Raw genomic sequence first — 12,896 nt, forward strand, 5'->3', positions numbered from 1 at the left:
AAATAAATAAAATCTTTAAAAAAGAAAAAAAAAAGACTCATTCAAGAATTGAAGGGAGTAGAATACAAAAATCATTATACGTCAAAAAAGACCTTCAGAAACACAGACTGGATTCAACTCTGATTTGTATCAGTCAAGTGGACAGATGGAATGGTGTTGGAAACTGACTTTCCTTTTCTTTTTTAAGATTTTATTTATTTATTTGACAGAGAAACAGTGAGAGAGGGAACCCAAGCAGGGGAAGCAGGAGAGGAGAAGCAGGGTCCCCACTGAGCAGGGAGCCTGACGTGGGGCTCAATCCCAGGACCTTGGGATCATAACGTGAGCCAAAGGCAGACACTTAACAACTGAGCCACCCTAGCGCCCCTGCCTTTTCTTTTCTAACAACCTTTCCTAATTAGTGTCCAAGTCCTGCCTTTGGTGAATGCTAGATGATTTGGATCAATAAAAATATCTCCGGGCATGTGCTTCACAATGGCATTTGGTACATAGCCTGTGCATCCCGCCCCTCATAAGGACAGCTGCAGGAAGGGTGGGCACAGGAGGGAAAATGCTCCCTCCTGTGAACTGAACTGAGCATGCACTCCCTTCCTACCATCTTGAAAAGTGGTAAGAGAACAAAATAAAATTTCAGGATAGCTTTACCTTCTCTGGCTTACCATGATAATCAGGTAATAGCATTAACAACACCTGAATCCTATCTGCTGGTCTTTTTTCATTATTTTTTTTTCTTTTTTCATTATTTATCATTTCTTAATTAGAAATGCCTCTAGCTTATGTTTTCTGTTATATTTAAAAGATTTTTGGGGGGGTACAGATGGCCCTTCTTTTCACTACATCTGTATCTTGCACAGAGCACTGAGTGTGGTGCATAAACAATGAATTCTGGAACACTGAAAAGAAATAAAATAAAATATTTTTTTTGTAAAGTCATGTTGACATTAAAACAAAAAATAATTTCATTGCTTTGGAAAGGGGAAGTTTTTCTCCTGAATGAATAAATGCTGTGTAACAGGCATATAATGGACTTCCTCAAATCCTTTTGGGCTTCCTGGACTGGTTTCATATCTTTCTTTTCTTCTTTTTCTCATATGATTTGTTTGAAAATTGAAATATAATTCAGATATCATAAATTTGCCATCCCCCCTTTAAACTGTGGTAAAATACACATAACACACATTTCACCATATTAACCATTTTTTTATTTTGTTTTTTTTTAATATTTTATTTATTTATTTGACACGGAGAGATCACAAGTAGGCAGAAAGGCAGGCAGAGAAAGAGAGAGAGAGAGAGGAGGGAGCAGGCTCCCCACCGAGCAGAGAGCCTGGTGTGAGACTTGACCCCAGGACCCTGAGATCACGACCTGAGCCGAAGGCAGAGGCCTAACCCACTGAGCCACCCCGGCGCCCCAACCATTAAAAAAAATATATTTTACTTATTTATTTGTCAGAGAGAAAGAGCAGAAGCACGGAGCTGCAGGCAGAACAGGCAGAGCAGGCAGACAGGAGAAGCAGGCTCCCTGCTAAGCAAGGAGCCAGATGCGGGACTCAATCCCAGGACCCTGAAATCATGACCTGAGCCGAAGGCAGACGCTTAACCGACTGAGCCTCTGAGGTGTTCCACCATCTTAACCATTTTTAAGTGTACATTTCAGTGGCATTAGCATATTGATATTGTTGTGCAACCTATGTTCAGACTTCTCTCCTCTTGCAAAATTGAAACTGTATCTATGAAATAACTCCCATTCTCCCTCCCTCCCTTCCCTGGCCCTTGGCAACCACCATTCCACTTTTTGCCTCTGTGACTCTGACTACTCTAGGTACTGCATATAAGTAGAATCATACATTATTTGTCTTTTTGTGGCTGGCTTATTTTCCTTAGCATATCCTCAAGATCATCATGTTGCAGCACCTGTTAGATTTTCCTTCGTTTTGATGCTGAATACTATCCCACTGCATGTACATACCACATTTTGTTTATCCATTCATCCATCAATGGACACTTGGGTTGTTTCTACCTCTTGGCAATTTCAAATGCTGCTATGAACATGAGTGTACAAATATCTGTCCAAATCCCCGCTTTCAATTCTTTTGGGTATATACCCAGAAGTGGAATTGCTGGATCATATGGTAATTCTATTTTTAATATTCTGATGAAATACCATGCTATTTTTCATAATGGCTGCACCATTTTGACATTCCCAAAAATAGTGTGCAAGGGGTCAAATTTCTCCACATCCTTGTCAACACTTGTTATTGTCCATCTTTTTTCATTATAGTCATGGCAGTGGGTATGCAGTGGTATCTCATGATTTTGATTTGCATTTCCTATTGATTAATGTTGAGTATCTTTGCATGTGCCTATTGGCCATCTATATATCTTCGGAGAAATGTCTGTTTAAATCCTTTGCCCACCTTAAAAATTGGGCTGTCTTTTTATTGTTGAATCATATGAGTTCCTTATATAGTCTGGATATAAGCCTCTTATCAAACAATATAGAAATGATTTGCAAAAGTTCTCTCCCATTCTGTGAGCCATGTTTTCAATTAACCCCCACCCCCACACCAAACTCTACATCCAACAAGGGGCCTGAATTCACAATCCAAAGATCAAGAGTCGTATGCTCTACCAACTGAGCCAGTCAGGTGCCCCATGCCTCCTCACTTTCTTAATGGTGTCTCTGAAGCACAAAACTTTTACATTTTGATGAGGTCCAATTTTTAATTTCCTTTTTCTGCTTGTGTTTTTGGAATCATATGTAAGAAACCACTGTCTACTAAGGTCATAAAGATTTATGCTTATGTTTTCTTCTAAGACTTTTTATTTTATAGTTTCAGCTCTTACATTTAGGTCTATACTGGATTTCTGAAAGAACAGCTGTATATAGTATAACATGGGGGTTCAATTTGGGGTTCTTGTATATAGATATTGTGTTTTCCCAGCATCATGTTTTTAAAGATTATTTATTTATTTATTTGACAGAGAGAGATCATAAGTAGGCAGAGAGGCAGGCAGAAGGAAGTAGGAGGAACAGGAGGAAGCAGGCTCCCTGCCGAGCAGAGAGTCCAATGCAGGGCTCGATCCCAGGACCCTGGAATCATGACCCGAGCCAAAGGCAGAGGCTTTATTTAACCCACTGATCCACCCAGGGGCCCCCCAGCATCATCTATTAAAGAGACTATTTCCTACCCATTGAATGATCTGACACCCCTGTCAAAAATTGACTATAAATATGAGGGTTTCTGAATTTTAAATTCTGTTAATCTATAAAGATACCTATATACTGATACCACACTGTCTTGATTACTGTAGTTTTGTATGAGACTATGAGTCCTTCAACTTTGTTCTTTTTACAGATATTTTAGCTATTCTGGTTCTCTTGTATTTTCATGTGACTTTAGGAATTTCCTTGTTAATATGTGCAAAACCAGCTTCATTCCTGACCTAAATAAAGTACAGGGTAGTTCCTACATTTGGACGGATCCATAGTCCTTACAAAGTTAACCATGCAAACTGGGATCTCCTCACTGCTTGCACCCTCCAAACACCAAAGCAAATGTAGGTGATAACAGACCATTTTTGCATATATTCATTTCACACACTGGTGGTGAACAATAAAAACGAATCGAATATAATCTCAAAGGACAGAATTATTAATTTAAATAATTATTAGATCTCATTTGTGCAAAAACCATTTATTTTTCTTCTAACAGTGTTATAAAATATTCCCCCAAAAATCAGACTGCAGCATTATATACAATACTGAATAGTTCCATTATACAAGAATTGAATTTTACTATAATTTCTATTTAAGGAAGAAAACAAGTTATTCTAAACAATTCATAACTGCTATCAGTATATGAGTCCAAGTATTTCATATCTGTGGGATTTCAGCTATAAAGGCATGAAAGTTAATATAACACGAGAGTTTGGGACACCTGGGTGGCTCAGTGGGTTAAAGCCTCTGCCTTCGGCTCAGGTCATGATCTCAGGGTCCTGGGATCGAGCCCCACAGGGGCTCTGTGCTCAGCAGGGAGCCTGCTTCTACCTCTCTCTCTGCCTGCCTCTCTGCCTACTTGTGATCTCTGTCAAATAAATAAATAAAAATTTAAAAATCTTAAAAAAAAATAACACAGGAGTTTACTTGCAATTTTCCTGAGGAACTAATCCAAACAATACAAACTAAAGAACAAATCATTCAACTAGTTAGTGAGCCTAGCAGTCCACTCACCACCAGCATCCCACTGAGGCTGTGATGTTCCTTAGTGGTACTTTTACACATAGTAAAGATAATACAACAGCAACTGGAGAGGATGAGAAGTTTCTACAGATTTGGAATAAAAGATGGATATATCTTTTATTTGTTGTTTGTTCGCTTGTTTGTTTTTTTAAAATATTTTATTTATTTATTTGGGAGAGAGAGAGATCACAAGCAGGGGTAGAGGGAGAAGCGGACTCCCCACTGAGCAAGGAGCCTGATGTGGGACTCGATCCTGGGACACTGGGATTATGACCTGAGCTGAAGGTAGATGCTTAACTCACTGAGCCATCCAGGTACCCCAAAAGACAGACACATTTCTTGAGGCTGTCTCAGATCTATAACACAAATAGTTCCATCACATATCCAGCAGTGTATGGGAATGTTTTAGAAAGTGCATCAAGTTTTACCAAGAATATTCATCAGAAAAGAGGAAAATGAAAGCTGAAAAGGCAGTGAGGATGATACAGGAAACACAGGACTCATGACCACAACGTGATTTGGGAGAAGATGTGAAGTTAAAAGTTTCATAAAAAGAGTTACCAGTCATAACAAGAAATTGTTTGGTGCACCTGGGTGGCTCACTCAGTTAAGCGTCCAACTCTTGATTGCAGCCCTGGTCATGATCTCAAGGTCATGAGATCCAGCTCTGCATCAGGCTCTGTGCTCAGCTGGGAGTCTGCTTGAGATTCTCTCCTTCTCCCTGTCTATGTTCTCTCTCTTTCTCTGAAGTAAATAAACAAAATATTTTTAAAAGATTATTTATTTATTTATTTCAGAGAGAGAGAGAGAGAGAGAGCACGCAAGCGAGCGAGCATGAGAGGGTAGAGGGTCAGAGGGAGAAGCAGATCCTCACTGAGCTGGAAGCCCGATATGGGACTCTATCCCAGGACTCCAGGATCATGACCTGAGCTGAAGGGAGTCTCCCAACCAACTGAGCCTCCCTGACAGCCTAAAATCTTTTTAAAATTTTATTTATATATTTGACACAGAGAGAGCACAAGCAGAGGGAGTGGCATGGAGAGGGAGAGGGAGAAGCAGGCTCCCTGCTGAGTAAGGATCACAATATGGGGCTCAATCCCAGAATCCTGGGATTGTGACTTGAGCCTAAAGCAGCAGTTTAACCCACTGAACCACACAGGTGACCCTAAATAAATAAAATCTTCAAAAAAAAAAAGTTTTTTAACATGGATATGAAAAGAAAATGCCTTTGTAAATAAATCAAAACAGGATCTATTAGACAACAGATATTTATCATGTACCAATTATAAGAAGTGTTGGAAATTCAGTGGTGAAAAACCCAGATGCCCAGATATCCTTATAGCTGTTTGGAGTTTAAGGTCAGGCTATCTTACCTACTTTGTAGCAATGTGCAGACATTATGCAAAAAATAAAGTCTGCCCTACTAATCTGAGAATCTCAGGACATAAAAAAAATTATATTCCAGATATGGATAGGTCAATAAAAGAACCTCAGATACTGGGCAACTTTTGGAAGGTAGGTCTTATAAATACTTCATGTCAGAAACAGAAATATCTAATTTCTCCAAAGCCTGAATTCCAGGTTCTCCTCAACATGGACGAACCTAAATGGCTATGGTTTGCAACTTTAAATCTCAAGGTGATGCTCCTTCTTCTTAATGTTTCTGACTTTTCTACTGGGTGTAAAATACAAACCCAAGGTATATGACCTTGCCATACTTTGCCTGGCATCATAAAATGTCATGGACAAAGATCTCAAACTTGATTACACCAGCTTTAGTAGAGGTACATTCTTGGTAATATAAGAAATGTTATGGAATCTCTTACTGGAGACTGGGCAATCTTTGGATGCTTACTGGCATCCCTTAGAGAAGAGGGTAGTGTAGGACTTCAAGGAGATTATTTTCACAAGCAATACTATTAATATCAGTGAGACAAGAGGGTGACAAAGGTTTGGAGGGCACACATAAAAGTACACGGGACAACTGAAAGAGCAAGAATGAGAAATGACCTGGCAAAGAGGGGACACCTGGCTGGCTCAGTCAGAAGAACACGGACTCCTTGATCTTGGGGTCGTGAGCTCAAGCCCCACACTGGGTGTAGAGATTACTAAAAAATAAACTTAAAAAGTTAATGTTTTCTTTCAAAAAAAGAATGGCAAAGAGGATGGAGCTGAAAGACTAGAAAAAATTTGGGGGGGTTTTCATAAATTTAGTCAAAGTTCTACCATGGGAAATTTGCTGATTGAAACCATAACCAATTATGATAAATGAATAAAACTTTTGCGTATTAAAATTTTCACTGATTTTGTACCACGGAATAAAAGCACAACACAGCTACTATTCTTACTGTTCTTTAGAAAGACTCTATCACTTCATGACGGTTCCCTCTCAAAATACTGCCTCACAATTCTCTCCCTGTATCTCCTCTACTGCTTGCCTCTTTCTGCAAAGCTAATGTTGCAATTTAACTTTTTTGGGGGTTCAGTATATTTCACGATCTCACCACATAGTCCATAATAATTGGGACACCACTATGTTAAATCTGAAGATTCAGGGAAGTTCAAATTAATGTTTGTACTAATAATTCAATATATTATAGTATAACATTTTAGTGGGGGAATTACTTTAGTTACTTTTTTTTTTTTGAAGATTTTATTTATTTATTTGTCAGAGAGAGAAAGAGAGCGAGCGCACACAGGCAGGCAGAGTGGCAGCAGAGGCAGAGGGAGAAGCAGGCTCCCGCTGAGCAAGGAGCCCGATGCGGGACTCGATCCCAGGATGATAGGATCATGACCTGAGCCGAAGGCAGCTGCCCAACCAACTGAGCCACCCAGGCATCCCTACTTTAGTTATTTCTAATTATGAACTAATTTACATCAAAAACCCAGATGGAGAACTTAAATTTTTTTCAAATGTACCTAACTACATTTTAGAGGAAAAATAATACGCTACGGGTTAGCACAAACCTGGGAAATTACAAACTTCCTTCATGAATATCAAGGTTCTATCTTGATGGCAACAAGTTGACTCTAATTACCACAGAAGTGCCAGATGCTCACTTTTATAAGCAGATTTCATAAGCTTTACATTTAGTGAGAAACTGTTAGCTACATTTGGCAAAGGAAGATTATCTCTTAGATGTTGAGACTACCAGCAGAAGAATCTTTTTGCCTCATTCTTCCTAGGAGAGATTGGCTGAAATAATTTGGCAGTTAAAAACAACTGAACAGTTAGGGGCGCCTGGGTGGCTCAGTGGGTTAAGCCGCTGACTTTGGTTCAGGTCGTGATCTCAGGGTCCTGGGATCGAGTCCCGCATCGGGCTCTCTGCTCAGCAGGGAGCCTGCTTCCCTTCCTCTCTCTCTGCCTGCCTCTCCATCTACTTGTGATTTCTCTCTGTCAAATAAATAAAATCTTTAAAAAAAAAACAACAACAACAACTGAACAGTTAAAAATCTTCATGGCAAATTTTTTGTTGAAAGGTCAAGTACATCTGCTGAAATGCACTCATTCAATTTCTTTCAGAGCAAGATGGGAGGACAGAATACTTAAAAATCACAAAATAGTGTATAAAATCAGAATGATGTTCTGTTACATTAGGTATTATTCACAAAGCTGTTGCAAGTTGATCATTTATACTACAAAGAACTTTTCCAATTTCTAAGATTTATTTATTTATTTATTCGACAGACAGAGATCACAAGTAGACAGGGAGGCAGGCAGAGACAGAGAGGGGGAAGCAGGCCCCTGCTGAGCAGAGAGCCCGATGTGGGGCTCAATACCAGGACCCTGGGATCATGACCTGAGCTGAAAGCAGAGGCTTTAACCTACTGAGCCACCCAGGTGCCCTGAGAACTTTTCCTATTTCAAAGCTCATCCCTCTTGTGCTAGCTCCAGGGAACTGATTTGTATAAGATTTGACTCATTCCATGGTTTATCTATAGTAAAAAATCCTTTACTCCTAAATTGGCCTGTCATGCTTAATAGATTCACAATCTTCTGATGGTGTAGGGAAACCCCTAACCTTAACTTACCAGAAAGCTGAAATGTTATTAAGCGAAGTAGGCACAGGTCCAAGGGTCAGCAAACTTTTCCTATAAAGGGCTAAGTAATAAATACATGAGGCTTTGCAGGCCACAATCAGTCTCTGTCTCATATTTTCTGTTTTTGTTGTTGTTGTTTTATTTCAATGACCCTTTAAAAAGTAAAAACCATTCTTAGTTCATAGGGAATACAAAAACAGGCCATGGGCCAAGTTCGTCAACCTTCAGAGTAGTGCTATCTACTGGAAATGTTCTCTGTCTATGCTGTTCAATATGGAAGCCACTAGACATATGTGGCTACTAAGCATTTACAAGTATGACTCAGGAATTAAATTTATTTTATTTTATTTTAATTAATTTAACTTTAACAGCTATACGCAGCTAGTGGCTAGTATTTTGAAGAGCACAGGTCTAAAGAATCTCCAATACCCCACAAAAGCCACTGAAATCCCCAATATACCCATGTTGTCTCAAGAATCTGCTGAATGCTGAGACAAGAGGTAAATAGGAATTGTTACTAATAATAGCCTCCAGGGGCGCCCGGGTGGCTCAGTAGGTCAAGCATCTGCCTTCGGCTCAGGTCATAATCCCAGGGTCCTGGGATAGAGTCCCACGTTAGGCTCCCTGCTCAGAGGGGAGCCTGCTTCTCCCTCTCCTCCCTGCTTGTGATCTCTCTCTTGCTATCTCTGTCACTATCTGTCTCTCTCTCTCAAATAAATAAATAAAATTTTTTTAAAATCTTAAAAAATATTATAGCCTCCAATTATTAAGTTAAGCACTGTGCATCAATTCAAATGCATCAAGGAGAGGAAAATAACACGGGAGAAATTGGAAACAAAACTAGTTGGCATCTGGGGTGCCCGAGTGGCTCAGTGGGTTAAAGCCTCTGCCATCAGCTCAGGTCATGATCCCAGGGTCCCAGGATTGAGCCCCACATTGGGCTCTCTGCTCAGCAGGGGGCCTGCTTCCCACCCCCCCCACCTTCTCTGCCTGCCTCTCTGCCTACTTGTGATCTGTCTGCCAAATAAATAAAATCTTAAAAAAAAAAAAAACTAGCTGGCATCTCACAACTTATCAGTATGACATCTTTTCAATAATGATTGGGCAAATCAGACCTTTGAAGTATTGAGAGAATGAATCTAAAGGGCTTTGAGTTAAAAGACGTATAATGTGGGGCGCCTGGGTGCCTGAGTCAATAAGCATCTGCTTTCGACTCAGGTTATGATCCCAGGATCCTGAGATCGAGTCCCACATTAGGCTCCCTGCTCAGTGGGAAGCCTGCTTCTCCCTCTCTCACTCCCCATGCTTGTGTTCCCTCTCTTGCTATCTCTCTCTCTGTCAAATAAATAAATAAAATCTTTTTTAAAAAGACATATAATGTTCCTATTTTTGTTGGAAGTAACAATTTCTATCACTCTATCTGCATAGATCCTACTGAAGACAGATGCAACTAAAATTAGTTTGCCTGAGAAGACAAGTGATTTCTCCCATCACTGACCTGAAATGCTCCTGGAAAATTGCTTTGCTTCATTCATCACACTGCCACTCCCAGCAAGGCCCCTAAAGTTCACAAGGTATAAACTTGCTTTGTTAGCCAAGCTGTTAACACAAGAAACCCAAGTCCTCATTTTCACGTGCTGACAAATCATTTCCCGAGTCCATTAATGCATTCATAACTTGATACTTGGAACTTCTGAAGTAGAAAATTAGGGAGAGAACACTCATTCAACTTGAGAGGAAGCCTCTGGTTAATGCCTGAAGACAACATCCATTAAGGGCTATTTGTTTTCCCCACCTATCTGGACTAAGCAAAGAATTTAAGACACGCAGTAGGTACATATCACTACACAATGTCCAGCTGGTGGTATGACAAGACTCACACTACCCCTCCCCAAAAGTTTTATCTCCACTGTTTCCTATTTTAAAGGTCTCGGAACATTCCTAAAGAAAGTAAAATCACGGAGGTAAAAGGGTGCGCCACAGAATACAAATCCATGAGTGCAACCAATTCGCACAATAAGCATCCACTCACAGGTCCAGGTCAAACTATCTAGTAAGAGTCTACAACTGGCACATCAATACAATAAAATTTTATACAGCAACTGGGAAACAATGAGGTAGGTCTATCTAGATCACTGTGGAAAGATACCTAAGCTACACTGTGGGGTAAAAAAGCAAGTCACAAAACAGTTCATATATTGTGATCTCATCTGTATGTGGTAACATATAAACCTGATTATGCATAGAAAATGTCCAGTAAGTTCAGCAAGCAAGGCTTTTACTTTTCACTTTATGTCCTACTATGCTATTTTAAAGAATTTTAAATTAAGAGTGTGAGTTATTTGTGTAAGTTTAAATGTTCCTTTAGGGTGGTCTTTAGGGGCACCCGGGTGGCTCAGTCGGTTCAGCATCCAAGTCTTGGTTTCAGCTCAGGGCATGATCTCAGGGTGGTGGGATCAAGCCCCATACTCCACGTTCAGTGGGGAATCTGCTTGAGATTCTCTCTTTCTTCTCCCTCTCCCCGCCCCTGCCCACTCTCTGAAATAATCATCAAATTTTAAAGAAATATTAAAAAAAAAAAAAGTAAAGCATTCCTTTAAAGCCTAGAGAGATCTCCGCAGTAGTCTTCAAGAGACTAAGGGTATGTGGTAGCTCTTCTTTACTCTTGCAGTGTTGATAATTTGAAAGTCAAAGCTGTACATGAAAATCCTTTCAGAACTTCCTTTTGTCATTACTTCCCCCACCCGCAAAGTATATAATCAGTTGCCCGTCACAGTCCCGGGGCAGCAGCTCTTCCTGCCCGTGGGTCCTGTGCCCATGCTTTAATAAAACCACCATTTTGCACCAAAAAAGAAAAAAAAAAAAGTCAGAGCTGTTCTATTTGTACTTAAAGCTACTGCCTGTTCTATTTGTACTTAAAGCTACTGCAATGTTCCTAAGACTGCTTCTGTCAATGAATTTCTACGGTGGGGAGGAAGAGAAGAAAATTCACACATTATTATGTAACACGGGAACCGAAAGAAAGAAAGGCAGGCACACTTCAAAAGGGCCCTGGTAGGAAAGACAATCCACAAGTGCCAACCAGCTCCAGGGCCGTGAAGATCCCGGGAGAGCCATCACATTTCAATTACCATCACTAACATTACTTATTATTTGGCCTGCTCCGGTCTCTAAGGAAGGCAGCTCGTGATGACAATACCCAGCCTCTTCTTGTAAAACAATTCATTAGGCAAAGCAGAACAGCTGGGGCAGCCACGTGCTAATTCTTAAAGCACCACCCCACTGGGACCTCTGGCCCAGATTTCTCTTTCGGTGAGGGACAGCCACCACCCCTGTGACAGCTGCAGAGTCCTCCAGGGACCCTTCAGGTTTAATCAGTACTTCCTGCACGGGAGAGAGCCATTTGATTTCTAACATAAACTAATGGTACTCCCGCTTTCAGAAGGTTTCACCAGACATCAGATAAGAGGCTTTAGGGCATTTTTATCTTGTTCTAATGCTCCTGAGTTAATTAGGCAGCAAAAGATATTGTCATAGAGCCCTGATGTAGCTATATTATCCAATAAACAGACTCTTTCCAAGACAGGTTTAATATGGATGGAGGAGGTAAAGAAGGCTGGCTTAATATTGATCCTATTGAAAGGATGAGAATCCAGGCACCAGAAGCAGTGCGAAATCATACACATTCTGCAGGAGACGAAGTGCTATAAGGAAAGTAAAGAAGTCATCTTTAACTATTAAGTAAAATGCCATGCGGTTTTTTCTTTTCTTTCTTTTTTAAAGATTTCATTTACTTATTTGACAGAGACACAGCGAGAGAGGGAACACAGCAGGGGAAGTGGGAGAGGGAGAAGCAGACTCCCCGCTGAGCAGGGAGCCCGATGCGGGACTCGATCCCAGGATCCTGGGATCATGACCTGAGCCGAAGGCAGAGGCTTAACGACTGAGCCAGCCAGGCACCCATGTTTTTGTTTTTGTTTACCATTTTCAATAGCATAAACCTGAAAGACTGATTTGGCATTTTGCGTTATTTTAAACAAATGTTTCTAAATGAAACTATTTTCATGCGTTTGCCAAAAAGTATTCTGGGGGCTAGTTTTTGTTAAAACTAGCAATAAAATCATTGTAAAAATAGCTTATTATATCAATAATATGAAGTTAATTATAATTATATTTTAATAAAAGACATTAAAGGTTTTTTTTGGCTATAAAGCAAATTTGATTATGTTCAACAATGAAGACTGCTTTTAACTTCTAAATATTTCCAGAGCCTACATCATATTGGGCTTCAGAAATAATTGAACCATTGACTCAATAACACTGATACCCTATTATAATGAAGGCTATGTGAGATACAGTGAAAATAAAAATTAGCCTTGGATTCACTGCTGTTTAGTCCAGGCTAACTGCATAAAAGAGAATTTTACTAAAATAATTTTAAAAAATCTCTTAGAATCTGTTTTGATAAATACATAGAAATCAGAGAGCCGAAATGTTTTACTTCATAACTAAAAATATCTAACCAGAACCTGCTGAGTAGGTATAAATATTAATTAGCTGACCATTAAAAAAAGGGGTCAGTTAGTAAAAGTAGATCATTTTTTATTGGTTT

The 12,896-nt window shown here is 39.8% G+C and overlaps 1 protein-coding gene across 6 annotated transcripts in view; it reads right to left on the reverse strand.

The window, feature by feature from the left end:
* LIN52 (lin-52 DREAM MuvB core complex component) overlaps positions 1-12,896 on the reverse strand; it is a 140,484-nt gene that overhangs the window by 75,168 nt on the left and 52,420 nt on the right. The window contains exon 6 of one of the 6 annotated variants that reach the window (XM_004739285.3): positions 9,660-9,844. The exons of the other annotated variants lie outside the window; for them this stretch is intronic. Within the exon in view, the coding sequence (XP_004739342.1) occupies positions 9,819-9,844 (26 nt within the window). The 3' untranslated portion in view covers positions 9,660-9,818. Of the gene's footprint in view, positions 1-9,659; positions 9,845-12,896 lie in introns of those variants that run through there. 6 annotated transcript variants of the gene reach the window in all.

This window comes from Mustela putorius, unplaced genomic scaffold (genome assembly GCF_011764305.1).
Source record: "Mustela putorius furo isolate JIRA1106 unplaced genomic scaffold, ASM1176430v1.1 tig00000129_pilon_pilon_pilon, whole genome shotgun sequence".
Taxonomy (NCBI): domain Eukaryota; kingdom Metazoa; phylum Chordata; class Mammalia; order Carnivora; family Mustelidae; genus Mustela; species Mustela putorius.